Here is a 27612-nt window from a genome sequence, read left to right on the forward strand (position 1 = left end):
TCAGTGCTCCTACCTTGGGCTTCCTCACAGCATGATGGTCTCGTGGTAGTTGGACTTCTTATGTGATTATCCAGAAGGAGCACTCTAAGAGGGGCAAAAAAAAAAAAAAGAAGGCCCAGCTCCAGAAGTTACACAGGGTCACTTCACTACATTTTGTTGATCAAAGCCAGTCACAGGGTCAGCCTAGATCCAGGGGATGGGAAGTAAATGCCACCTCTGGATAGGAGGAGTGCAGAGAGTCTGTGGCCATCCTTCATCCACCTGAACTTCCTCTTTATAAGCTTTCACATCCCTCCTAACACTAACTTCTTCCGCTCCTAAAGCTTCCTACCCTCGGCCTTCATCTCGTGTCTCATTCTTTTCCCCAACCTTGCATTATGTGAGCTACCGACCCTTTGTTGCTTAAATCTTTGGCTCTTTTGCTCTTCTCTTTTCTTTGGCTCTCCTCCCTGCCACTTCAAAGAGCACAACTGTGTGCAGTCCCACCCCTAACATCTGTAAGGCTGTATATGTTATGTCTGGATAGCTAACTGTTTGGAAGCAAGCTGATAAGCTTTGAAAGGAAATATGTTGTCCTTCCACCCTGACAAATACTCATTTGTAAGGAGTTTAAAAGCCTGGTTCAAATGGAGAATTCTGAGTTCTGCACCAAAATATGGGGTCTAGGGAAAGCCAGTCTCCAGTCCACCCCAGCTCTGTCCAGCACCATAAGGACACTCATGAGCACTTGGGTAGATGGGTACCCCAGCCCACACATCTGAGCTCCAAACACACCTCCTGCAAACAGTCACCTTAGCCAGTTCTAGGAATACACACAGCATGGTGTACTCTCATAAAGCAGTCAGTAAAGAGGGCCACCAGGTCCAGGAATCAGGCTGAGGACCGTTTGACCAGGGAATCTTGTTGGGGGGGGGGGGGGGGTGGGTGCGGAGTGTGAATATGTGGCCTTACAGGAGGAATGTCCCTTTGGTTCCCTGGACTCCTAACCTGTGAGGAGGAGCATACCTGGTGGCGGATTGGAGCAGGGCCCTTCAAAGCGTGAGATCAGGATGAGGGACATTTTTGTAAGGACAGTGCTGAGTGTGTCTGCCCTTGTATTGGGCATTGCCTTTCACTGATGGACTTGGACGAGCCCCTGTATTGCTCCATCTGTCTCATGAGGCATTTCCACTGTGAAATGAGAAGCAGTTTTTTTCATGGGAGTTATAAGAATTCAGTGAGACAATGGATGTGAATGGGGTTTGTGAACCATAAAGTCTTATTCACAGCTCATTTTTTTATGGTTTCTTATTGTTGGATTCAGAAGCCCTGGATGTGAATGAATTTGGACTCTGCCCCTTTTGAGCTTGGATCTTGCTTGAATCACTTTACATCTCTAAACTTTGGAATTTCACACACACACATATGAAAATGATGCATGGGACAGGTGGGGATGTTTATTAGGACCTTGGTGCTATTTTTAATTCCAAGTGATTAAAACCTGAAGGATGGGCTGGGTGCAGTGGCTCAGTAATCCCAGCATTTTGGGAGGCTGAGATGGGTGGGTCACATGAGGTCAGGAGTTCAAGACCAGCCTGGCCAACATGGTGAAACCCTGTCTCTACTAAAAATACAAAAACTAGCTAGGCATGGTGGCTTGTGTCTGTAATCCCAGCTACTCAGGAGGCTGAGGCACAAGAATTGCTTGAACCCAGGAAGCAGAGGTTACAGTGAGCAGAGATCATGCCACTGCACTCCAGCCTGGGTGACAGAGTGAGAATCTGTCTCACACACACACACACAAAAAGTGAAGGATGTAAGGTGCCAGGAAGAGTTACCAGCAAAGAGGGAACAAGGCTGTCTGAACCAGACATAAGCCAGATGTCAGCTGCGGTAATGTTGCCTTTTAAAATACAGATGAGAAGCCTGCCCAGAATTTCCCATTGCACACCATTTTCCTAAATAAGACAAGGCTTTGCATAGAGCATCCCTCATCTGAGGACCAGTCACTAGCCTGCCCCCTCTCAGCCCTATTTGGGTTGTGCCTGACATGACTATTAGATATTGAAAAAGATCATCTTTTTTTTTTTTTTTTTCACTTTTTTTGATACAGAGTCCCACTCTGTTGCCCAGGCTGGAGTGCAGTGGCGCGATCTTGGCTCACTGCAACCTCCGCCTCCTGGGTTCAAGCAATTCTCCTGCCTCAGCCTCCCAAGTAGCTGGGATTACAGGCACACACCACCATGCATGGCTAGTTTTTATATTTTAGGAGAATATAAAAATATAGTTTTTATATTCACCACGTTGGCCAGGCTGGTCTCGAACTCCTGACCTTGTGATCTGCCCGCTTCGGCCTCCCAAAGTGCTGGGATTACAGGCATGAGCCACCGCGTCTGGCCCAAAAAAGACCATCTTTTTTCCCACATCCCTGTTGAACATCACCTAGCTTGAGACAAACCTTTATCAATCACAAGCAAGACCATTTGGAATTGTGCGTTAGTCCTCTACCCAGCCCGGTGCCACCCTCTGCCAGTCTTGAGTAGCTTCCCAGTGGGTCCTGGTATCCAGCAGCAGGGCAACCCCCAGCCTCTTAGGCCTGTCTCTCCTCAATGGGAATGCAGCCTGCTATGAAAGTCCGTATTACCTGAGGGAGGGATAAAACCGCTTACATTAGTTATATTTTGCTACATAACAAATTACCCCTAAAACTTTGCAATTCAAAACAAATAAAAACATTTCTTACCCCCCACAGTTTCTAAGTTAGGAAACCAGGAATGACTTAGCCACATGGTCTAAGTCAATCTGGCCTGATCTCTCACAACATCTCAAGATGTTGACCAGGGCTGCAATAATCCCAAAACTCGACTGTGGCTGAAGAATCCACTTCTAAGCTCACTCACAGGTGATTGGCAGACTCCAGTTCCTTGCAGCCTCTGGGCCAGAGGTCTCAGTACCTCACCATACAGGCCACTCCACAGGCTGCCTCAGCGGCCACACTGCAGGGCAGCTGGTTCCCCACAGAGTGAGTTATCCAAGAGAAGGCACACGAGGGAGCAAGAGTTGTGTCCAAGATGGAAGTCACAGTCTCTTAGGACCTAATCCTGGAAGTGACATGCCTTCACTTCTGCTGTGTGCTATTGGTCACGAAGACTCACTCTGGTACCACGTAGGAGGGACTGCACGTGGATGTGAAGACCAGGAGGCAGGGTTCACTGAGGGCCACCTTGGAGGCTGTCTGCCATATTACTTAAAAGTTGACTCCCTGTAGGCTGGGCACAGTGGCTCACGCCTGTAATCCCAGCACTTTGGAAGGCCGAGGCTGGCGGATCACGAGGTCAGGAGATCGAGACCATCCTGGCTAACATGGTGAAACCCCATCTCTACTAAAAAATACAAAAAAATTAGCCAGGCGTGGTGGCGGGCGCCTGTAGTCCCAGCTACTTGGGAGGCTGAGGCAGGAGAATGGCGTGAACCCAGGAGGCAGAGCTTGCAGTGAGCCGCACTCCAGCCTGGGTGACAGAGTGAGACTCTGTCTTTTTTAAAAAAAAAAAAAAGAAAGAAAGAAAGATTGAATCCTTGTAATCCAAAGGGGCATAGTCTCAGGATATGCCTACGTACAAAACGATGCACAAGGTAAAAGTGCACCCACAACAAGAGAAAAATACATCAAAAGGAAACCAACGCCTTTCTCAATGAGGCAAGAGTATGGATGGCTTGGTTTTTCTTTATGCTTTTATTGTAGGGGCAGGTCTTCATATTTTCTAAAATCATTAAGGAAAAATGATTGGCCACTCCAAAATAGTAACTAATCCTTGCCAAGCAAGAGTGATAGCTGATGAGAGAGGGGGCCCTCTCAGTTGAGTCACCACCCTCTGGGTTGATTGGTTCAGCTTGGCAGGTGGAAACCTGGGGATGACCCAACCCCAGGGATCTTAATGGGGCTGGTTATTCTTGGAGACAGCCACCAAGGCATAGAATTCCCCTCTCCCTGTAGAAAGTCAAGAAAATGACTCAGCGGTCATGTTGGTGAACCAGCTCAGAGGAGAGGAGATCCAGGGGTCTCCCTGACAGTTGGCTCTGCTGCAGCTCAGTCCATGAGTCTTTCTCCCTTCAGAGGTGTTGATTCCCAAACAGCCAGGATTTCTCTCTCTCCAGCTCTCCCAGTTCCAGGATGCAGACAGGATGAAGGGCCCTCAATTTCTGTTCATTGTTTCCCCCATTGGACCTTGGCTCAACTTCCAACTCAGTGGTTTTTGGATTTACTCGGAGAGGAAAAGGTGGTTCTCAAGAGTTTCTAGAGCATTATCCATCATACTCCTCAGTGCATGGTCCTGTTATCTCCAGTGGGCCATAGAGGCTCTCTCTTTAGTTTTACTCACTTATTTACTTTTATGTCCCACTGCTGTGCCCCCTCTCTCTGTAGTTAATGGGTTTAATATGTATTTTTTGTTGCTATGTGCCCTTGCAGAATGGGTGATGTTTTTTGTGTCTGTATTTTTAATTGTGCATATTGTACTGTTAAATCTCATTCTTTTTACTCAACACTGTGTTTCTAAGTTACCCCACGGTGCCATGGTACTCTGATCCTTTGCTCCTGAGGGCTGCACAGCACTCCCCAACATGTCCCTGAACACTTGGCCCACCAGCTCCCCAGCCAGGGGCTTTCAGATGTCTGTACTCCCCAGCCCCCACCACAGGTAGCGCAAGAGAGAACATTGGCTTACATGCTCCCTTGGGGACTGTGTGAGAATTTCCTTGACATTTACATCCTAGAGCAGAACCACCAGTTTCCAGACTTTTCTGCTTCCCATACTGCTTCCAACAGAGGATCTGGAAGAAGCCAGACCAGAGAAAACCAGGAGAAGGTGTGGGTAGAGTCTGGGGAGGTAAGCAGGGGCCAGAGCATGGTGGTCCTTTGTTAGCCATGGCAAGGGCAAATATTTTCGTCTTTATCCTAAGAATAAAGGGAAGCCATTGAATTAAACTAAAGCAGAGGTTCAGATTTATTTTTAAGTAACAGTGGATCTTTAGAGATAGAAGGACCCCGAAAGACTCCTAGTCCCACTCTTTGAATTTACAGGACACTTGGAAGGCCCCCTGAGGTAGTGAGATAGATGCCGAAGATCACACAGCCAGAGAGTCCAGGCCCCCTGACACCTTGGGAACGTGGTGTGAGCCTCCCAGGTTGCAAAGACCATCTGATGGTGGCAGCCTCTGGAGGCTTGGGATTTGTCCTGGGGGCACCTTGGGCTGAAGAGTTCACGTCCTGTCACCTGGACTTTCCTAGACCTCTGAGAGCATTTAACAGGACCCTTCAAAGAGCCCCAAGCCAGGACCCAGCCTTCCACTGCCATGGGGCCTCAAGCCGTAGACCTTCCAGATATCCACAGGCAATCCCTGTTGAACTTCATGTGCTAGCTTAATGAGACAACTGAACTCTAGAGGCTTAAAGATGAGCATGGCAGTCCTGGTTTTGCCTCTTATTCTCTGGATCTCATCAGTTTTCTCATCTTTGAAATGAGAGGATGGAGCAAGATGCTCTCTTAAGTCTGTTCCTTCCTCCCCAAGCATTTGTGCTTAAGTGTCAGGCACTGGAGACCTCTGGTATCTCACCGCCCCAGGGCCTCTGCTGTCAGCTCTTTTAGTTCTCAGCATGGGCAGCTGCTGGGGGAAGCAACACCCTCAGAGTTTCATTGACCCTTTTCACCCTCGTACTTGTGGGCCTCCATGCCAAAGAGGCACAAAGAACTGAGCCTTTGTTTGCAGCAACAAAGCTGTTTGCAATTTCAGATAGAACCATTTTATTATATCCCATCCAAAGAGGACTTGAGTTGTTTTGTTTTGAAAGCTTGTTAGCATTCTGGACTTAATTAGCTGGCAGAGACAAAGCTCCTCCACCCCCAGTCCATGCCCACTCCATCCACCGACCCCAGTTGCCAATCAGCAGCTTCAAAGCCCCTGCCCACCTCCAGGTGGGGCACCCATTGTACTCCCGAGGGGCTCACCTGGCAGATGAAAGGGAAATCCTTACTGCTACCTCTCCCTCACGCTCCCCTTTCCCCATAATCTCTAGATTCTGGCTACCATTTATTGAGTATTCACCATGTGCCAGGCAGCAGGCTAAGCATTTTGCATGCTTTAATTCATGGCATCCTCTGAGTCCTATGAGGCAAGTTTGTTTTTTAAGACGGAGTTTCACTCTTGTCGCCCAGGCTGGAGTGCAGTGGCACACTCTCTGGCTCCCAGGTTCAAATGATTCTCCTGCCTCAGCCTCCTGAGTAGCTGGGACTACAGATGCACACCACCACGCCTGACTAATTTTTGTATTTTTAGTAGAGACGGGGTTTTACCATCGAACTCCTGACCTCATGCGATCTGCCTGCCTCGACCTCCCAAAGTCCTGGGATTACAGGGTGAGCCACCATGCCCGGTGACTACATGGACTCTTCTAACCTAGCCTTACAGTCCTATAACATCACTTCTGCCACCTTCACTCCATCAGGGCAATCAGCCAGAGAGGGGACATAGATGCCACCTATTGATGGGAGAAATGGTGAAGAATTACGGACGTATTTTAAGACCACCGCAGGAGTTAAGTTACAGAGGTTAAACAACTGGCCTAAGTCATATGTAGCTGATAAGTGGTGAGCACCCATGTTTTAGTCCAGAATCTTCTTATGTCACAATTTGATTCCTTTTCCCACCCCCATCCTGCCTGCCTGGAGAGTGTGGAGATGAACAAGACTTGGGCCCTTCCTTCAGCCAGCTTACCATCCGAGATGGACTTGCTGCTGGCCCAAGCCCTTATCTTCCTACTTCCTCCTGTGGATCTCTTGGTCGTGTTGCTCACTGATCAGCAGGACTAACAGGGTGGAGGGGTTGCAGAGAGCCAGTACAAATTCCCAGAACTCCAAATCCACCATCTGTTTGTGTTTGCCTTTGCTGGGAGAAGCTAGAAATTTTTTCCACCAGGACTTCTCTCACTAGGAGTCCTATTGGTCAGTGTCGAGGTTGAAACATAGAACATCTTGCAGGCAGGAGATAATCTTAGTGAAGGGCCAGGCATAGAACCGGTGCTTGGTTAGTGTTTGCCGTGTTTCAGGGACTCTGCTCTTCAGCACCGTATACTCTAACACCTACTTTGCCTGCTACACACCTGCAAAAGGTAGCAGAAAATAGGGAGCCACCTTCAGCCTCTCCCAGTGAGTACAGAGACCACAGCAGTGCCCAGCGAGACCAGGCTCTTCCTCTCAGAGCCCACGGGAGTGCTGAGGGTGTGATATTGCAATGGCAGAAGTGGCTGATTGGGCCTGTTCCTTCTAGACTCTTCCACCACTCTGCCCTTCTCAGTTCCTCTAGCAGTACCTCCTTTGATTCTGGACCTATCCAAGCAAAACTTCAAAATAGGCCTGGTAGGCAAACTTGCTCCACCCATTCCCCTTGTGGGTTTCCAGACCTTTCTGTGGAATAAAAGAAAAGTCATAGACTGTGGAGACCCACGAACCTGGGTTCAAGTCCCAGTTTTGTCGCCACTTGGCTCTGTGATCCCAGGCAAGTCACTTAACCTCTCTGTGCCTCAGTGGCTCCCCATGCAAGACATAGGCAGTCATGTGAACCTGCAGCTCAGTTGTGAGTATTGAACAGCATAAGACTGACAATGTGCCTGGCTCCAAACTGGCAAGATAGGAGGATAAAGGAGGGCAAATCCTCCCTGTAGATTCATCTCTTCATAGGGGAAAGCTGTTGGGAAATTGCCCAAGGTCACCCCTACCACTCCTATATCCACCTCCATCCCCACAATGAGATAGGAGCAACAATCCTATGAACAAGAAGTCAATGTCTACTGGTGGCATTTTGGACACAGCGACAGGCCATGGAGCCCAGCATCATCACCCAGATGGTTGAGGGGTGGGAGTGCTGGAGACTTGTTAACAGTGATGTGGTGTGGGAGGCAGAATGCCTAGTCCTAGGCATGGGGAGTTAGTCTCATCTCGTGTGTGGCTAATAGCATGGGCTCTGGAAGCAGACTGCCTGGGTTCTAGTCTTAGTTTCTACCCATTTATTAGCAGACCTCGGCCAAGTAACTTAACGTCTCTGTGCCTCAGTTTCCTCATGTGTAAAATGGAGGTAAGAGCAGTGCCTACCTTTTGGGATTGTTGTGAGGATTGAATGTGTTAATATATGTAAAGCACTTGGAGCAGCACCCAGCACACAGTAAGTCTTCAACATTCAGGCTCTGCCCTTGGCTGGCTGTGGACCTTGGGCAAGCCACTTCCCCTCTCTGGGCCTGTTTCTCCATCTGAGAAATTAATGGGCTGAACCAGATATCCCTCAGGGCCCACCAGGCTCTGACAGCCGGTAGTTCATGAAGTCCGGGCAGGTCTGAGTGTCATGTTCTTTTGGGTAGGGCTCCCTGTGGCTGCTGGCCACATTGGGAAGGGAAGAAAAGCTAACTGGGACAGAGCTTCCTTTCTCACGTAAACAGGAACAGGCTGAGCCAGCCTTCCACTCCAGTTCCGGTGGGCTGGCAGCCTGAGAGCTCAAAGAATGAGTCACTGACAGGAGCAGCCACAGTTCTGGAGCTCAGGCGGCACCAGCTCCAGGGCACAGAGTAGCTGCAGAGTTCAGTGGTGGGATTTGGGAGCCGGGTGACAAAAGAGGGATCATAATGTTTCCCTGTCCCTATGTGAAATCCGAAGGCCATTTGCCTGCATGCCTTACCCAGGATCCTACAGCTTTGGCCTGGGATACTGAGCTTTGCCTTCCAGGCTTGTTTCCTTCCCTCCTTACCACATGTATACTTTGAGGATCCATCAGCTGGGGACCAGGCACAAAATCCGCACCGTGGCCCCCATGCAGGTGATCAAGGTTCAAGGTTCTGCCCTGCACCCCTACCCCCACCCCAGACACAGGACCTCCCTGCCTTGCTGCAGTGACTCTTTACTGAGAAGCGGCATGGCAAAATGGAAACGTCACTTGATACTGGAGAGCCCTGGGTTTGAATCTCAGGTCTGCACTTACTTGGGCAAAACACTTAACCTCTCTAAGCCTTGATTTTTCTTGCCTGGAAAATCCCATCATCCTGTGCAAGAGGTGAGCCCATGAGGAGCCCGATGTTAAATCACTCGTCAGCGAGCTGCCTCTGAGTCAGGGTTTCATGCGTGGCAAAGCAGCTACCTCGCTGTGAACTATTGAAAAGCCAGCCCTTGACACAAGCAGCCGCCTCTCACTGACAAAACAGGGCTGATGATGATCATGTCTACCTCATAGGGCTGTCGAAAGAAGCAAATGCAATTGCGTGTGCAGAGGCACTTTGGGAACTGCAGAGAGCCAGCCCAGTGAGGTGGTATTATTCCCAGAACAAGATAGTGAGTGAAGGAGAGGGCAGGGAAAGGATAAGAGCTGACATCATCTCTAGGAGCAGAACAGAGTCCAAAAAAACAAACAGGCCTAGGACCACAGCGGTCCGTGCAAGTGGGGGCTTTTTCCTTCACTGCTGTATCCCCAGAGCCTAGCCGAGTGCTTGACAAAGTAGGCACCCAGTAAATACTTTTCTGAATTGCATGACATTGAATCTTCGTGTTCCCAGTGCTTGACGTATATCGGTGCTCAGTAAATGTGTGTTGGACTCATGCACAAATCGGCAGAGACTAAAACCAGAGTGGCAGGCTCCTAGCCCAGTTCTCCATCTTTGAAACTAACACCAATTTCCATCACAGACACCCACTGCCCACCCCTGAGATCAGGGGCTCTTAACCTGAGGTCCATGCATCTCCCCAAAAATTAACTTGTAGAATATAGTGTGTGTTTGAAACATATCTTGCTGAATTTAAAAAAAGTCAGATTTCTACCCAGAAAAATACTAAATAAACTCTGCTCTGAAAGATGTACATCTACCAGGCACCTCGTAAATAGCCATCAGTTGGATGTATCTGGTCCCCAGGGCTGCCAGGTGACCAGTAGTCTTAAAAAAATTGTAAGCCTCCCACTCTCTGAGATCCACATCTAGGGCCCTGTGAGCCTGCAATTTTTCCTACCACCTCCATAATGTGCAAGGCAGTTAACCTATCTTTCATATGCAAAAGTGATGATCACACATTATCCCGGGGACCTGCCTCCGGAGTGGCTGTTCTGCTGCTGGGTGGGTCTCGCAGAGCCACGCATACTCTGTCAATCTCTTACATCCCAGCGTATGCATTTAGATGTGACAGGTGGGAGTCAAGGCCTGAAACCTGAGAATCCTAACTAGGCTTCATGATATCAACTCAGAACTTTGATCTTTTTGAAAAAAATATTTTTCTCACTACAAATACGTGTGTGCATGTGTCTGTGTATGCACACACATACATATTTATTAGAGGAAATGTAGGATATGTAAATAAAATCACCTCTAATTTCACCCTACCCCCAAAGAACCGGTGTTAATACCTGGCTTTAGTCTTCCCATTTACTGTGTACATTTATTAAGCATTTACTGTGTGCCAAGAGTTCACTGTTCCATGCTGTATGATCTCTAACTCATGTGAACCTCTAATCTCACATCAGGTATTTGCTATCTTTTTACAGACATGTTTATACTTTCTTAATTTTTAAGGCCAGTGAGATTATACTGTTTTGTAACCTTGCCTTTCTTAGTCCATACCATCAGATTTCTTTTACCATGTTATCGAATATTCATCAGCAGAGTCATTTATAATGGCTGCATGATGTTTTATTGCAGACAAATTCCATGCTTCTCAGACTGGGGTGCATGTACCCCTGAGGGCAAAGCCACAGGATAAATGTCACAGATCTTCCTGAAGCAAAATTTGTGATTCAGAGCTTTAGGAGAGGGAAATAAAACACATTATTTTCAAATCAAAACGAGTACAAATATATCGTAGTGTAGAATGCAGAACACCCATATGTCTTAATACAGGCCAGATGCGGTGGCTCACACCTGTAATCCCAGCACTTTGGGAGGCTTAGGCAGGCAGATCACCTGAGGTCAGGCGTTCAAGACCAGCCTGGCCCACATGGTGAAACCCCATCTCTATTAAAATTACAAAAATTAGCCAGGTGCAGTGGCTCGTGCCTGTAGTTCCAGCTACTTGGGAGGCTGAGTCAGGAGAATCGCTTGAACCCAGGAGGTGGAAGTTGCAGTGAGCTGAGATCACGCCACTGCACTCCAGCCTGGGTGACAGAGCAAGACTCTTGTCTCAAAAAAAAAAAAAAAAAAAAAAAAAAAAAATGCAGCCAAGTCCAAGATCATGTTATTCCCTATAGTTCCATATTCCCTCTCCTCTGAGGTTTGCAGAAACATCTAAGAAGTGCTGAATTCTAGTTCAAGCCCTTGTTTTTACAGATAAGGAAACTGAGACCCAGGGAGAAGAAGGGCTTGCCCAAGGTCCAAGTATGTGCTCTGCAGAACCAAGGCACAGAAGCCAGGTAACCCCTGGGTCTGTCCCTTTCCACCATTCCATATTTGGCATCACCTGTCAACTGTGTGTGAGCAGAGACCTTGCCCCTTGAGAAATCAACCCCCTGCTTATCAATAGTAGCAACTCTTGCCTTCCCACGTGATCCTTCTTTTAGCAGCAGCTTTTCCTTTTTCACCTTGCTCCCAGAATCTGAGCTGACAGCTGAGGTGGTCAGGAACTATAACCTCCATGGACAAAGGTAGATGCCCTCCCATGACCCTCTTAGGCTCCATTGGCACTTAGATTTATTGCTTAATGCACTATATTGTAAACATGTCTTTACTGGTCTGTTTTAGCCATGAGACTGGAGCCTTTTGAAGGCAAGAATTATGTGTTAGCATTATAATCTGCCATCTATTGGGTTCTTACTAAATGCTGAACACTGTGCTAGGTGTTTCATCTGTAGTATCTAAAATATTTAAAACAGCTGCCGGGCGCAGTGGCTCACGCCTGTAATCCCAGCACTTTGGGAGGCCAAGGTGGGCGGATCACCTGAGGTCAGGTGTTCAAGACCAGTCTGGCCAACATGGTGAAACCCTGTCTCTACTAAAAATACAAAAATTAGCCCGGCGTGGTGGCACACGCCTGCAATCCCAGCTACTCAGGAGGCTGAGGCAGGAGAATTGTTTGAACCCAGGAGGTGGAGTTTGCAGTAAGCTGAGATCACGCCATTGCCCTCCAGCCTGGGCGACCGAGTAAGACTCCGTCTCTCAAAAAATAAATAAATAAATAAATAAATAATATATATATATATATATACACACACACACACACACACAGAGCTTTTCAAAGTATGTATTATTTCCATTTATCAGGCAAAAAAACTGAGTAAAAGAGTGTCATTTGCCCATCATCATTCACTCATTTAGTAAGCATTGATTGTAGCCTTACACACCAGGACTTATGCTACATGCTGTAGACATCAGGATGAACAAAGCTGATACCACTCTGCCCTCATGGAACTTCTTGGTGGGTAGAGGAAGATGATATTCAAAAATTATTTTACAACCCATAGCAAATGTAATGTAGCCTGAAGCCTATCGGACTGCCCTGGATTGAAGCCACCCTCTACCCTTACCAGCTAGGCGACCTTGGGCAGCTCTGTTAACCTCTCTGCACCTCATCTTCCTCTTCTGTAAAATGGGGATAATAGTAGTAGCAGCTCCATAGGGGTGCTGTGAAGAATAAAGAAATTAACCCATGTGAAGCACACAAAGAAGGGCCCCTGCACGTTCCAGGCATATTGCTGCTGCTGCTGCTGCTGCTGCTGCTGATGATGATGATGATATGAAGGAGAGGCGTGGGGTGCTCGTATGTGATACAGCAGGACCTACTTCAGGGGACGTCTGATTGAGGTCTGCAAGATGAATAGGTGTTATCTTGGCAAAGTGTGTGGGCGGTAGGGGAGGGGAGCAGGGTTTTGGAGGGATGTTCCAGGCAAAGGGAATAGCATGTCAAAGCATAGGGGGCGGGTTTACCTGAGGAACTGCAAGGAGTGCAGCTGAAAGGGGTCAGGCTGGGAAGTGGGAACCTGTGCTACAAACATAGCCCCAGGACCGGGTTCCCTGCACCACAGTCTTGATCCAGGCCATGGGAGATGCTCAGTAAATGTTTGTCAAGTGAGCGAGCAGCTCATGGACAAACAGCTGTGTTGGGCCTACATGGTTCTGTTGTCACCCAAGTCCATTGTCCCATATACAGCATGATATGTAGACAGCCCCTTCCCAGCTGTCAAACTGTATACATCCATGTTTTGGTCCCTCTCTTCTTGACAGTAAACTAAATCCTGTGAGTTTGGGTGCAGACCTCCAATATCTGGGACTCATTGAGGTGACCGCAGCTAGAATCCCCATGCTGTAGTCAGGGGCTCAGATCTAAGCCAATGGTTTTCAGACTCTTTAGTAGTAGAAGTCTGCCTTGAAATAATCTTAGCGAAGGGCCGGGCGCGGTGGCTCAAGCCTGTAATCCCAGCACTTTGGGAGGCCGAGATGGGCGGATCACAAGGTCAGGAGATCGAGACCATCCTGGCTAACATGGTGAAACCCCGTCTCTACTAAAAATACAAAAAACTAGCCGGGCGAGGTGGCGGGCGCCTGTAGTCCCAGCTACTCGGGAGGCTGAGGCAGGAGAATGGCGTAAACCCGGGAAGCGGAGCTTGCAGTGAGCCGAGATCCGGCCACTGCACTCCAGCCTGGGCGACAGAGCGAGACTCCGTCTCAAAAAAAAAAAAAAAAAAAAGAAATAATCTTAGCGGAAATCCAGTATATGGTACAGGGACAGGCAGAGCGTCTGCCCTTGAGCAGACATAGGGCCTCAGCCCCTGTGCACCTGAGAAAACACTAGGGCTCTGTAAAGCACAGTTAGAAAAACTAGGGTTGAACCCAAACCCCATCTTCCAGGCGGGGAAACTTAAGACCCAGAGAGGGAGTGACTCTCCGGAGTCAATAGGGACAGACCCAGAACTGGCCCGAGACATCTGGTATCAATTCTGCTACACCAAGGTTTTCCTGCACTTCGCCCTAACCGCCCCCAGCCCCTCTCAGTGTGCAGGGAGTCTTGAGATGGGGTGGGGGCATGTGGCTGTGGTCTTGTCAAGAGTCCGGCCTCCAGCCCCAGTCGGGGCATGGCCCACATGAGACAAAAATCCACCAGGCAGGCGTGGGTGGGTTGCTCAGGGTCATGGCCTGGTTATGCCGTGCCTTTTTTTTTTTTTTTTTTTTCCTGCTGCTGCTGCTTTTTTAATTGAGTTTGAGGTGGTTGTTTTTTGTTTCCTTAAGAAATGGAAAAGAATGAAGCTGCGTAAATACAACTATATTAACTCCCTGAAAAACCTCCTGCCATTTTAACTCTGTTACTGGAGAAATAAAAGAGAAATAATTTGTCCACCCACACTTAGCTCTTTCTGACGAAGGTAGGTGAATATTGCTTTGCTAATCGAGGGTGACTGCTGGAAGTGGAGCCACGCTGACTGATCCCAGATTGAGAGGCAGCCACAGCCACCCCAAAAGGAACGGCCCGCCCTGGGGTGGCAGAGCCCTGCCTGTGGACAGGGCCAGAGTCATCGGCCCGCATGGCTCATCTTCCACAGGTCTCCCCCAGCCGATAGTGATGGAGGCCCTGGACGAGGCCGAAGGGCTCCAGGACTCGCAGAGAGAGATGCCGCCACCCCCTCCTCCCTCGCCGCCCTCAGATCCAGCTCAGAAGCCACCGCCTCGAGGTGCCGGGAGCCACTCCCTCACTGTCAGGAGCAGCCTGTGCCTGTTTGCTGCCTCACAGTTCCTGGTAAGGATGGCACAGGCCTCACCAGGGCCTGGAGAGAGGTGGGCGGAGGGCCAGCCTCCCGCTTCCTCCCCAGATGGCCCCCTGGAAGGCAGGAGGATGAGCGGCCTCCCTGGTGTTCCTCAGGAGCTCCAAGCCCTCAAGGATGGGATGAGGGGAAGGCTGGAATTCTGAGCTACCGCATCAGCAGCTGAGACCTCACACCCTGCCTCCCTAACCTAAGAATCCGGAACACGGGGCCTCCCCGACCCCTGACCTCCCAGCCCTGCAGGGTTCTCCTGAGAACTCCTGTCTGTGGAGGCCTTTCTGGGAGACTTCCCTTTTGATGTACATATTTGTGAGGTCCTCTCTGGAAAGGGCTTTCTCTTGGTTCCCTTCAGTCAGCTTTTCTCCAAGGAGAGTCCTGAGGCCTCCCCTGGGCACACAGCAGCGGGGCCCTGCTCTCAGCTGCCCAGGCTGGACCTTAGAGGTTCAGGAGCCTCCATGCAGGGCCAGGTTGAGGCTGCAGGTGAGCTCTGCTGGGGGAGCATGGGGGAAGGGGGCTGGCTCCATACTTAGCCTGCTCCCCTGTGCCCCAGCTTGCCTGCGGGGTGCTCTGGTTCTGCGGCTATGGCCACGTCTGGGCACAGAACGCCACAAACCTCGTCTCCTCTTTGCTGACGCTCCTGAAACAGCTGGGACCCACGGTGAGTAAGCTTTGGGGAGTCCTGGGGTAGCAGGGATCTGTTGGGGGCCTCTAGTCCCACCATCCCCAACCTCCGGATGGGCCTTCTCTGAGTTCAGGAGATACTTCCAAGCCCCTGAAGTTCTTCTGCCTGCTCCCCACCCCAGACCTGGGGCGCGATTTTCAGAGTCTTGGTTTTGTCATCATTGCAAGAGCTGAGAACTCTGCCCCCACCACCACCCTGACCTGTTTATCTGATGTTCCCCAGGCCTGGCTTGACTCTGGGACCTGGGGAGTCCCCAGTCTGCTGCTGGTCTCTCTGTCCATGGGCCTGGTCCTCGTTACCACGCTGGTAAGGTGCCTCCTGAACCCAGCCTCAAGGCTGTCCTCCTCTGACCTTGAGGCCCGGATTTCTACCAGCTCCCATCTGACCTACAGGCTGGACGTTCTGGGTGGGGCAAGGAGGGATGCCTATCTGTTTGCACAAGTGTGCCAGCCTGGGGCTAGAACCTCCTCCTTTCTGAAAATTGGTTTGCAGTGATCTGGGCTAAGGAAAAGGGGTGAGACGGGGAGAAGGCTGGTGTAGGAGCTCTGAAGCCCCACTGAGAAGGCCTGAACCAAGAAACAGAGCTGGGAGAGGGAGGGGTGGGGAGGGAGAGTGGGCATGGAGCCTCCCATTGAGGCCGGGGCAGTGCCTTGTGGACAACTCCCAGGAGAGCAGGGCTGCTCGAGACACACTGAGGGAGTGCAGGGGTGCCAATCCCATTTGCGCTCCAGGCACACGGCGGGCAGCCAGCATGGTCCCAGATCCGTGATGCTGTATACCCCAACCAGGTGTGGCACCTCCTGAGGACACCCCCAGAGCCACCCACCCCACTGCCCCCTGAGGACAGGCGCCAGTCAGTGAGCCGCCAGCCCTCCTTCACCTACTCTGAGTGGATGGAGGAGAAAGTTGAGGATGACTTCCTGGACCTGGACCCGGTGCCCGAGACTCCTGTGTTTGATTGTGTGATGGACATCAAGCCTGAGGCCGACCCCGCCTCGCTCACCGTCAAGTCCATGGGTCTGCAGGAGAGGTGGGAGGGGTGGAGGAGGGGTGGGCTCCACGGGCCCTCGAGCTCTTAGCTCCTGATCAGAAGAGTGGATACCTGACTCTGACCCCTGGTGCCCAGGGCAGAGCTGGCCTCATAGCTTAGCCAGTGTAGACACGTGCTCTCCAGATCATTCATAGAGAACAAAGCGCCCCAAAATGAATGCTGAGAAATACTGTTACTGCACACGCACACATAGGTGTACACATGTTCACACACACTCTCCCATGCTCAAGTAAGTTTGGGTGGTTTTCTTTGCTGCAGGACTTGTCAGAGCCTTTAACATGTTGTGTTCATTGGAAATCAGCAAGGGGGCAGTATGTGGCATTTCCCAAAGTCACTTGACCACAGAACTCTATTTTTTTTAACTTTTATTTTGGATTGAGGGGGTACACGTGCAGTGTTGTTACCTGAGCCTATTGCATGATGCCGAGGTTTAGGGTACAAATGCTCTCCCATCACCCAGGTACTGAGCATAGTACCCAGCAGTTAGTTTTCTACCCCTTGCCCGCCTCTCTCCCTCCCTCCTCTAGTAGTCCCCAGTTTCTATTATTGCCGTCTTTATGTCCCTGAGTACCCAGTTAGAACCCTGTTTTTATAGGGTGGCTCATAGTGTTCCACAGAGCACACTCTGAGAAGTGTAGACACCGTCTTTTCAGAGTCTAGGTGGATAAGCCAGATCGCACCACATTTGAGTTACCCATGTAATGTCATGGAACGAACACTGAGTGTGGAGTCAGGAAACCTAGCTTTTTGTTTCAGCTCTGCCACCCCCTTACTGGGAAAGCCTGGACAACTCTTGGCCCTTCATGGGGACTCAGTTTCCCCTTCTGTGTAATGAGGTCCCATCCTGTCCTGTGGTCTGAGACACTGAGTGTAGTAGAGTTTGCCCATTGTAGACATCCTTGCGGCCACCTTGCTCCTGGGACTCCCTCCTTCCTGACAGCTGAGGGTCCTGGCCTCTCCTGGACAATATGTCCTTGACTCACCAGCAGCCTCATCCCAGGACTGCTGGGCCCAGGCCTGCAGTGGGGAGGGTCTGGAGCCATCCTCTCGGGCCCAAGCCCTGCTTCTGTGCTTCAGGCAGGTGTCCCCTCTCTGAGCTTCCTGGGGACCACAGGGCAGAACTGCCTCCAGCGGTGATGGAGGAGAGTCCGGGATAAGGCCATGTTGGGTTAGCTTTGGATGGAACTTTTAGAACAGGAGCTCCAAACCCCCACTAAGTTAACATCTCCACTGCAGGAGGTAGGAGATAGGGAGTCAGGCCGATGCCTCGGGGCTGAGATTCATGCTGCTTTGACAGGGGCTTTTGTCACACTCCCACTCCTCTTCCTTGATCCCACCGTGTTCCCAGCTGATCTCTCCCTCCCTCGTTTTCCCAGCCCTGAAGACCCCAGCTCATGCCCGCCCCTGTGCCTCTGAGACTCACACTCCCTTTCCTGGTCTTTCCAGGAGGGGCTCCAATGTCTCGCTGACCCTGGACATGTGCACTCCGGGCTGCAACGAGGAGGGCTTTGGCTACCTCATGTCCCCACGTGAGGAGTCCGCCCGCGAGTACCTGCTCAGCGCCTCCCGTGTCCTCCAAGCAGAAGAGCTTCACGAAAAGGCCCTGGACCCTTTCCTGCTGCAGGCGGAATTCTTTGTGAGTTCCCTTGAGCCGGCTGCCCCACTGTGTGCAGACCCATGTCAACCATCCACCTACCCAGGTGGTGGAGCGTGGTGCCTGGAACTCGGCATCTGCCGTAGATTAGTACCACTTTATCATCAGCTCTCCCACCGTCTTGGGCAAGCTGCTTTCCCTCTGAGCTTCAGTTTCCTCATCTGGAAAATGGGGATGAAAATAATAGGATTGTTCAAAGGTTAGAGAGACTAGGAACATGTGCAGAGCACCCAGCCAGGTGATGGAGGTACAGTGACAAGGCGAAGTCTTTATTGCCCAGTGCTGTGCTTTGAAAGCCACAGAGAACCTTCGCTTCTAACTCTTCTGTTTTTCCACCTTCCTCCTGCCAAGCATTGTTCTTCTGCCTTTGAAATCTCTCTAGTCGCCTCCCCTCCTTATCACCCCTGGGGCCCTAGCTTAGGTCCTAATCACCTCCACCCTGGCTTTTGCAGCTGCCTCCTATTGGACTTTGAGGGGCTCGATAAATGGCACCCCTGTCTACCTGCCTGAGTGCTCAGCCATTAAGAGCTAAGGCATAGGAGATCACAGTATCACCTTTGTTGTCAATAAAATACAGGTTGGAAATGAGGCTTAGCAGGGTATAGCAAGAGTGAGCCTCCCGATACCGAGACCCAGAATTAGATGCACTTTCCACCCTCCACAGGGGTGCCGGCATATCTCGGACCTTGCCCCATGGGGGCACCCCTATAATTCTTTCCTGGCAGGAGGGCCCTGAGAGGAGGAGGAAGGAAGGGGCTGAGACTCAAAAGCTCCATTCCTCGACCAAATTCACCGAACAGGTAACTCCTCACTTCTATGAGCAGGAAGAGGCGAGAGACCGAGAATATCGGGGGTGAGTTCCTCCTGGTAGAAGCCAGAGGGGTACAGAAGCAGGCGCCTCCTCCCTCACAGCTCCCTTCCTTTGGCCTCCACCCTGGGCCTGTCTGGACCGGGTAGCTCTCCCCTGTGAGAAGACCTCCATCACCATCTAATCTGCTGCTCCAAGTTCTCCAGAACTTGGTACCACCTGCATACACCATCAGCACACCTCACCTGGTGTGGCCCCAGCCTCCTTTTCCAGCCTTATGCCCCATGCCCCACTCCTGCAGGGATGGTCCGCTTCAAACTGGGCCAGCTCCGCCTGTGCCTTTCTCCTGCCGTGCCTTTGCTCACATCATCACCCACTCCAGATGCCTCTAGAAAGCCTTCCTCGACCACCCCAGCCTCAGCTCCTGCTCTGAGCTCCCACGGCTATCATCTCCCATTCGAGAAAGAATCACTTCCTCTAGCTCATTTCCTGTTCGGTGGGTCATTGTCGAGGAAGGAGCGCGGCCTGAGCACCCACTCCGGGGGCAGTTTTTCTCATGTTGTATTTTTCTTTTGATCATCACAACCCTGGAAAGCATTATGATCCTCATTTTACAAAGCCCATACTTAGTGTGTCCAAAAACAATGAATCAGTGTGAAGCTGGGTGCAGTCAGGGACTAAGCTGGCGGGCAGACTGGAAGGAAAAGCAGAGGCAAGAGGCATGGAGAGTCATCCCAGAGGATGTCAGGAAGAGACACACTCAGAGGTGAAGGGTTTTTTTTCGTGGCTTTTTTTTTTTTTTTTTTTTTTTTTTTTTTTTTTGGAGACAGTTTCACTCTTGTTGCCCAGGCTGGAGTGCAGTGGCGCAATCTTGTCTCACTACCACCTCCGCCTTCTAGTTCCAAGTGATTCTCCTGCCTCAGCCTCCCTAGTAGCTGGGATTATAGGGGCCTGCCACCATGCCTGGCTAATTTTTGTATTTTTATTAGAGATGGGGTTTCAACATGTTGGCTAGGCTGGTCTCAAACTCCTGACTTCGTGATCCGCCTGCCTCGGCCTCCCAAAGTGCTGAGATTACAGGCATGAGCCGCCACACCCAGGCAGAGGTGAACTTTAAAGGGTGGGAACAACTTAGATGAGGATCAGGGGAGACCAGTGCCCTCAGGAGGCAGAACGTCACAAGCTCAGACCTAGAGGCAGCACTGAGAACAGCAGATTAACAACAGGGGAGAAACAGGCCTAACTGGAAGTAAAGAGAGGCCAGATTCGAGAAGCCCTCACATGCCAGGAGAGAAGTTCAGACTCAGAGCTCTGGACACAGACAGTGGTTGGGACCTGCAAATACTCCTGGGATCTCAGAAAGAGGCTTCTCTCCTGCTGGAGAATCAGGGAAGGCTTCTCAGAGGAGGCGAGACATAAGATGAGGATGGAGTGGGTGTTACCACAGAGCTAGCAGCGCGAACCCAGATCCCCGAGATAGGGATGCCCAGGGGAGGAATGCTACCCAGGGAGCATGGAGGAAGGCAGCGATTGGCCAGGTCACTTTTTGTCTTTTTCTTCATTCATCAGCTATTTATTGACTATATATACCAGGCTGGCTCTCCAAAAACAACAGTCATTATAATATTTATTACGCACTCGGCATGTGCCAGGCACTGTTCTGAATGCTTTGTGAGCACTAACTCTCTTAATAGTAAATGTTTGTTGAATGAATGTGTGCACTCAAGCCTGCCCCTGGGCTAGGAGGTGGGGGCACAGCAGCCCCTGGATTCAAACATCTGTGAGGGCCCATAGCTGCTCACACCCCGTGTTCTCCTTCCACAGGAAATCCCCATGAACTTCGTGGATCCCAAAGAGTACGACATCCCTGGGCTGGTGCGGAAGAACCGGTACAAAACCATACTTCCCAGTGAGTACTTGCTGCCCCAGAGGGATGGGGGCAGGCTCAGCTTCACCTGGGGACCCCCTCACCCTGAGGAGGAGCGTAAGCCCCCAGCTGGGCCTCCAGGGGTGAGGGGACACTCATCGCTAGAGGAGGTGGGACAGAGGGTTGGGGTGTGCTGGCTGAAGGGAAGCGCCACCCCGGTGAGGCCAGAGGCAAGTTCATTTCCTCACACAGCACTCTCTGGTCCTTTGCCCTGCCTGGCCACGTGTTGTGCTGAGCCCTCTAGAAACCCAGAGAGAAAGGGTGGTAATGACAGCAGCTCCTAGCCACAGTGTGGTAGCCGAAAGGTCACCTTTCATATCCTCTATCTTTTCAGAGTGGGCAGATTTTAAGGAAAGGAAGTTAAGGCTTAGAGAAGTTAAGTGGCTCACCCACAGTCCCACAGCTAGGAATTGCAGAGCTGAATTTCAGACCCGGGCCTCTGTGATCCCAGAGTCAGGCTGTCAGGCTCTCTGTCTACACGGCGTGGAGTGTGGTCGGATTGTAAGCCCTCTAACAGGGACATCCACTGCCACAGGCGAACGAGTGTCTCTGTCAGGGAGTGAGCTCCCTGTCACTTAGTGGATTCAAGTGAGGCGGCATGAGCAGTCCCCTAGAAGGTCTGAAAGGGTTTTTCCTCCTTTGGGGTTAGTTAGACCAGGTGACCTGATGCTCCTCTGTCAGCCCTGGGGTGTCATTTTCAGATAACTTTTATCAAGCTTCGATGAGCCTGCCACCCTTGCCAAATTCTGACCCCAGGCCCTTGTTGAAAGTGAATCCGCATAAACCTGCTGCAGTTCAGTTTGTAGAGTAGCAAGGCTTTTAAAAAGCAGCTTTGCCATCAGCATCTCCAACAACATGTAAGATGTCATGACTTATTTTTAACTTTTAAAATATCGACTTGTAGTTGCTATGGTTACACAGTCTCTAGGTAGTTCCGGTTAAACAAAGGGCCATTTAAGGCCAGGATGCATTATTCAGGGATGCTCACCTCTTCCCTCATCTTGCCCTCCCCCATCCCAGCCCTACCTGGAGGGAGGGACTTGAGTATCCCTAGAACCTTATACTTTGCTGGCCACTCAGAATGGCCACTGGGGGAAGGTGGGAGCAGACCAGGATTCCATGCAGTCCTCACTGCATTCCGAGAGGCTCGAGCTGCCTCCAGCCATGCCCTGAGCCCAATAAAGAATTTTGTCTGTGTCCAGCAAGAATGGACCCTGTGCCTGCAGAGACTGGGTTGGGAGGCAGAGAGCAGGTGAGGCTGAGCAGCGCCGCCTCTCAGATCCAGGACACGCTGAGGTTTGTTCTCTCATTCACTGGGCACACGTTTCCTCAGCTCCTGCCCCAGGAACTGAGGATTTAGTTGTAAATAGGACACAGACTCTGTGCACAAGGAGCTTCCAGCCTAGTGGGGGAGAGAGGTCCATGCACAGTTACAGGCAGAGTGACCAGTAACCCACAGGCAGTGTTGAGAACAAGATGCTGCGAGCAATTTCTCTCCCCTTCTCCACTGTGTGCAAAGCATCAAAACAGTGCTGCCTGGCACATGGTAGACATTCTGCACCTATTTGGGTTGTTTTAATTTTTGTAGAGATGGAGGTCTTGCTCTGTTGACCAGGCTGGTCTCGAACTTCTGGCCTCAAGGCTACCTTCACCTGCTTTGGCCTCCCAAAGTGCTGGGATTATAGGCATGAGCCACCATGCCGGGCTCTGCACCTATTTGAATGAATGAATAATATCTCTCAGATCTACATCCTCTTCTTCAGCCTCACTGCCAAATGATGCTTTTGAGGTTAGGGCTTTCATGTTGCCCAATTCCAGGGGACACCATTTACATAGATTACATTGATTGACATAAGTGCCCCCTGGAGCCGTGCCAGGCTGGACAGCCCTGTGATCCTTGACACTTCTTACTTGGATCATTGCCGTAAACATCTAACTGGTCTTCTGGCTCCCAGCTCCCACACTGTCCTCTCCATCTTCTACCATTGCCACCAAAATGATGCAAAACAGAAATCTAATTGTGTCGTTCCCTTCCTTAAATGCCATCATTATTGTCACCCTTTTAATCCTCAGGTTTAAGTCCATCTTTCTTTTTGTTTTTTTTTTAGACAGAGTCTCACTCTGTTGCCCAGGCTGGAGTGCAGTGGCACAGTCTCGGCTCACTGCAACCTCTGCCTCCTGGGTTCAAGCAATTTCCGGCTAATTTTTGTATTTTTAGTAGAAACAGGGTTTGACCATGTTTGGCCAGGCTGGATTCGAACTCCTGACCTCAAGTGATCCACCCACCTCAGCCTCCCAAAGTGCTGGGCTTACAGGCATGAGCCACTATGCCCAGCCTAAATCCAGCTTTCTAAGCCTGGTTTATAAGATCCTTTGTCACCTAGTTCCTCTCCAGCCTCACCTCTCACCACTCCCTACCCTGTGCTGTGCATGTGAATCTGACAGAACGGCATTGCCTGCAGACAGGGAGATGGGAGATGGCCCACACAGAGCTTCCTGCCCTCCTCTGCTGCAGGTCCCCCAAAAGCCCCCTCCCACTTACCCTCGCTCCTCTCCATCCCTGCCACCCTCTACACCCCCTCTTCACAAGAACTGCCTCCAAATCAACTGCCAAAAACTTAGACAGTGGGGTTGGGCTAAAGAGGCAAAGCTTGTGCCCTTTACCTCCCCAATTTCTCCTACCGGGTTTAGGATCTTTCTTTTTATCCTTTAACTTGTGGAACTTGTAATAATGACAGTAATAACAGCAGCTGATACTTTGTGTTGGTCCTAGTTACTGGTATAAGGACTCTAGTTGTTAAAGTTAACTTCTTTACAAGATAAGCAAGGTCACTGTGGAATGACCATCCCCAGGTTACAGATAAGGCACAGGGAGATGAAGTAAATTGTCCATGTTGACACTGCTAGTAAGTCAGAATCGGGATTTGAACCTAGCCTCTCTGGCTCAGCGGTGTAGACTCTTAATGACTCCCCTCTACTGCCTGTGAGAGCCTCCTAATGTGCACACTGGAAGTCTTTAGTCCAGTCCTCCCTATTACAGGAAGTAAACTGAGTCCTGGACAAGTGGGCTGATGACAAAACTAAACCAGAACCCAGGACTCTGGGCCTCCAGCCAGCTTCCCCCTTAGCCCATACAACCTCAGTCTCGGCCTCTGCAGGCTGACCGAATAGTCAATGCACGGAGGCTCTAGCTGGAACAAAACAAAATCTACTTCAGGAAGAAGAGCAGGGTGGGGGCTGGGCACAGTGGCTCATGCCTATAACCCCAGCGCATTGAGAGGCCGAGGTAGGAGGATCACTTGAGCCAGGAATGGGAGACCAGCCTAGTCAACATAGCAAGACCTCATCTCTACCCAAAAAATAATAATAATAATTTAGCCAGGTGCAGTGGCACATGGCTGTAGTCCTGCTTACTCAGGAGGTTGAAGCAGAAGGATCACTTGGGCCCAGGAGTTAGAGGCGGCAGCGAGCCATGATCGTGCCACTGCACTCCAGCCTGAGTGACAAGAGAGAGCCCCTTTTACTATGGGATTTGACAGGTGAATAAATTGAAAGGAAAAAAAACCCTTTTTGACATGTGCACATGAGGCTAAGACCCTCCAGTCTTATTTCAGATAGGGGAGACTATTGTTTTCATCTTAATAGCCTCCCTCAACTTTCTATTCCCACATCTGAACAGCCCTTTATACTTATAAAGCACTTTACCGTTTATACAGAACTTTCACTTCTCTTTTCTCATTCGTCTTCCCAGCAGCCCAAGGAAGTAGACATCTTTGCCTCCATTTGACAGATAGGAAAACTGGGGCTTAGAAAGGCTATGTGCTTTACAAGGCTACACAGCAAGTCAATGACAGTGTGTACTCAAGCTAGCTGTCTCTTGCTGTCCAAGATCTGTACAGGAATTTCCCTAGGTAATTCTATTGTTGACTTAGCTGTCTCCTCTCCAGAAGCTAAGACGCAGTGAGTATAGGGCAACTTAAGGGGCACAGGCTAAGGATAGAGACAGAGGTGGAGACCCGGGGACACCTCTCTGTCTCCACCCTCCTCCTCATCCTGAGTCCTCGCCTGCAAAATGAACCATGAATGGGTGAATGTTTTGCTGCTGGGCAAGGAAAGGAAGAACTGCTAAGGTCACAGAAGAAATATGGGTATCTTGGAATAGGCCAGAGAAGGTGGGCCCTGCCCCAGAGGGCCCAGCTTCCAGCCTTACTTGTCTCCTACCACCCCAGACCCTCACAGCAGAGTGTGTCTGACCTCACCAGACCCTGACGACCCCCTGAGTTCCTACATCAATGCCAACTACATCCGGGTACGTATTCCCACCCTGACAGCCTCTTGCTGAAGGGGAGGCTTGAGTCGATGGGATCCATCCTCCAGCCTTGGCCCTACACCAGTCTGACTCCTGCCAACTTCTGGGAAGAGCCTGAGTGTGGGGATGGGGTCCTGGGAGCACTGCCTCTGACCCTGACAGCCTGGACTTGGCTGGCCGCAGGGCTACGGTGGGGAGGAGAAGGTGTACATCGCCACTCAGGGACCCATCGTCAGCACGGTCGCCGACTTCTGGCGCATGGTGTGGCAGGAGCACACGCCCATCATTGTCATGATCACCAACATCGAGGAGATGAACGAGGTAGGGACCCCGTCCCCTTTCCAAGTGCCTGCTACATTGCGCCCTACACTAAGTGTCTTGTTCTCAGATTAATCTTTATGACAATCTCACAAGGTTGGCGGTGTTCACCCTGCTGCCAAGATGAGGAGATGCGAGGCTTGGTGAGGTTAAGTCGTTTGCCCCGGCCTCACACATAGAGGCATGCCTGGAGGTGGTCTTTCCACTTCCGATGCCTGTGACCTCAAACACAGCACTCTGCTGCCTCCCAGCCTGCCGGGACAGATGTTGGCTACTCCTGTACTCCTGGCCCATTTAACTGAATCTCCATGAAAGTCCTTCAGATGGTAGCACTTCTGTTTTCCAGAGGAAGAAACGGAGGCTCAGGAAGGGGAAGTAGCTTATAGAGTTTGCAGCTGAGATTTGAACCCAACACTCTGTAGCAGCAACCCTGTTGTCCTTGTGTATCTCTCCGCTGGCCCTGGAGAGTGTTGGGGAGAGTGTGGGAAGGGACCAGGATTGTATGGCAGCCTGATCTGGGCCCCTGCAGAAATGCACCGAGTATTGGCCAGAGGAGCAGGTGGTGTACGACGATGTTGAGATCACTGTGCAGAAAGTCATTCACACGGAGGATTACCGGCTGCGACTCATCTCCCTCAAGGTGAGGCCTGGGGCAGGGCTGGGCGAAGCTGAGGATGAGTGTAGGGGCTTAACTGGGGACTCCACAGAGAACAGGTCCCCAAAGTCCACTGTAACTGACCTAAAAGCCAGTGTCACTCCCAGATTTTCTGATAACTATGGATGAGTGAGAGGTGAAGGACTTGGGGGCCAGAGGTAGAATCAAACCCCTTGCATTTCCCAGTCCTCAGTTGTATTTCGGGCTGTTGGGCTCCTCTCTCTTTCTACTCTGTCATTCATAATGCCTTCTAGCTATGCTTCAAATGTACCCAAGGCCAGGACTGTCCAGATGAGGGGACTTCAGCAGCCTCCAGCACTGTCTTTATAATTGAGGGTTCATCATGACTTTGAGATCCTCCCTAGAAACATCTCTTCACCTGGGATGCTGGGCTTCTGGCCTGTAGTGCCCAATCTGTCCACAAGAGGGCAGGCACTCTTTGCTGCTTTGGGGTTGTATAGGGAGGCTGTGGTTACAGAAAACAGCAAGAAAAAGGAAGACACACAAAATATGAGCAATACAAAACAGCCCAGAAGAGTGGGGGAAGGTATCCTCCCACCCTGAAGTTGTGCTTCTTCCAGGATCAGCATAATAGAGGAGACTGTTCCTTTGAAATCGGGATTAGTGGATTCTGCTTGTGAGAAATAAGACCCATGTTTAGGGAAGGCTGGAAGAGGCGAGCCAGGCACCAGGAAGCTGATGCCCTATCCAGGAGGAGCCAAGGAGGTTCATTGATGCTGACAGCCACAGGGGTTACTGAGCACAATACCGGAGACTTGGCCCTCTGAGCTGCTCCCTCTCCCACTGGATAGGGGCTAGGTAGGGTGTCGAAGCATCTCAGCCCCCAAGAGCAGTGCCCCCCTCCCCAAGCAGCTCTAAGATCCAGGTCTTGTTGGAGGGCATGAAGGGCCAGGAAGTCAAGAACAGAGGTAGTGGTTGCTGTCACAGCCAGGTAACCCAGGACCTGAGCAAATGGCTTCCTGAGTAGAAATTCCACAGAAAGACAGGCTGAGATGAGGCAGGGCTGCTCACCTTCTCAATGCCATGGAGATGATGAGGGAAAAACCGGGTCTTCTTGGAGTTTGAGGGAATTTACTTTTGTCCATAAGACATTACAAATACCTGGCCTGAGCTTGGTTCTGGGTTGGGTACTGTGAACACAGAGCTTCTCAAAGCTTGGACTCTTTCCTCGAGAAGCATGTATAAGATGGTCAGTACTGAGCTAGAGATAGGTATATAGAATATAGGATATGTATATCATATGTTAAATTGGATGAATATAGGATCTATATCATATGTGTATATATATATAATATATATAATATAAATATATGAAATACATAATATATATAAAATATAAATATATATATATATATATAGGGGGGTGTGTGTGTGTATATATGTATAAAAGGACACTCTGCCAGCTAATGTGCTCAGGGAGGGCTTCCTGTAAGTGGTGGTGC

General features: G+C 50.5%; 1 protein-coding gene across 3 annotated transcripts in view; it reads left to right on the plus strand.

Annotated features, from left to right (window-relative positions):
* Nucleotides 1–27612, plus strand: part of LOC105486992 (protein tyrosine phosphatase non-receptor type 5) — a 61976-nt gene that overhangs the window by 32077 nt on the left and 2287 nt on the right. For all 3 annotated transcript variants that reach the window (XM_011750226.2, XM_071074978.1, XM_071074979.1), the window contains 9 exons: nt 14527–14720; nt 15296–15403; nt 15650–15733; nt 16216–16457; nt 17925–18114; nt 20765–20849; nt 25097–25176; nt 25360–25497; nt 26024–26134. In XM_011750226.2, the coding sequence (XP_011748528.1) occupies nt 14527–14720; nt 15296–15403; nt 15650–15733; nt 16216–16457; nt 17925–18114; nt 20765–20849; nt 25097–25176; nt 25360–25497; nt 26024–26134 (1232 nt within the window). The remainder of the gene's footprint in view (nt 1–14526; nt 14721–15295; nt 15404–15649; nt 15734–16215; nt 16458–17924; nt 18115–20764; nt 20850–25096; nt 25177–25359; nt 25498–26023; nt 26135–27612) is intronic.

The sequence above is a fragment of the Macaca nemestrina genome, chromosome 12 (assembly GCF_043159975.1).
Source record: "Macaca nemestrina isolate mMacNem1 chromosome 12, mMacNem.hap1, whole genome shotgun sequence".
Lineage (NCBI taxonomy): Eukaryota > Metazoa > Chordata > Mammalia > Primates > Cercopithecidae > Macaca > Macaca nemestrina.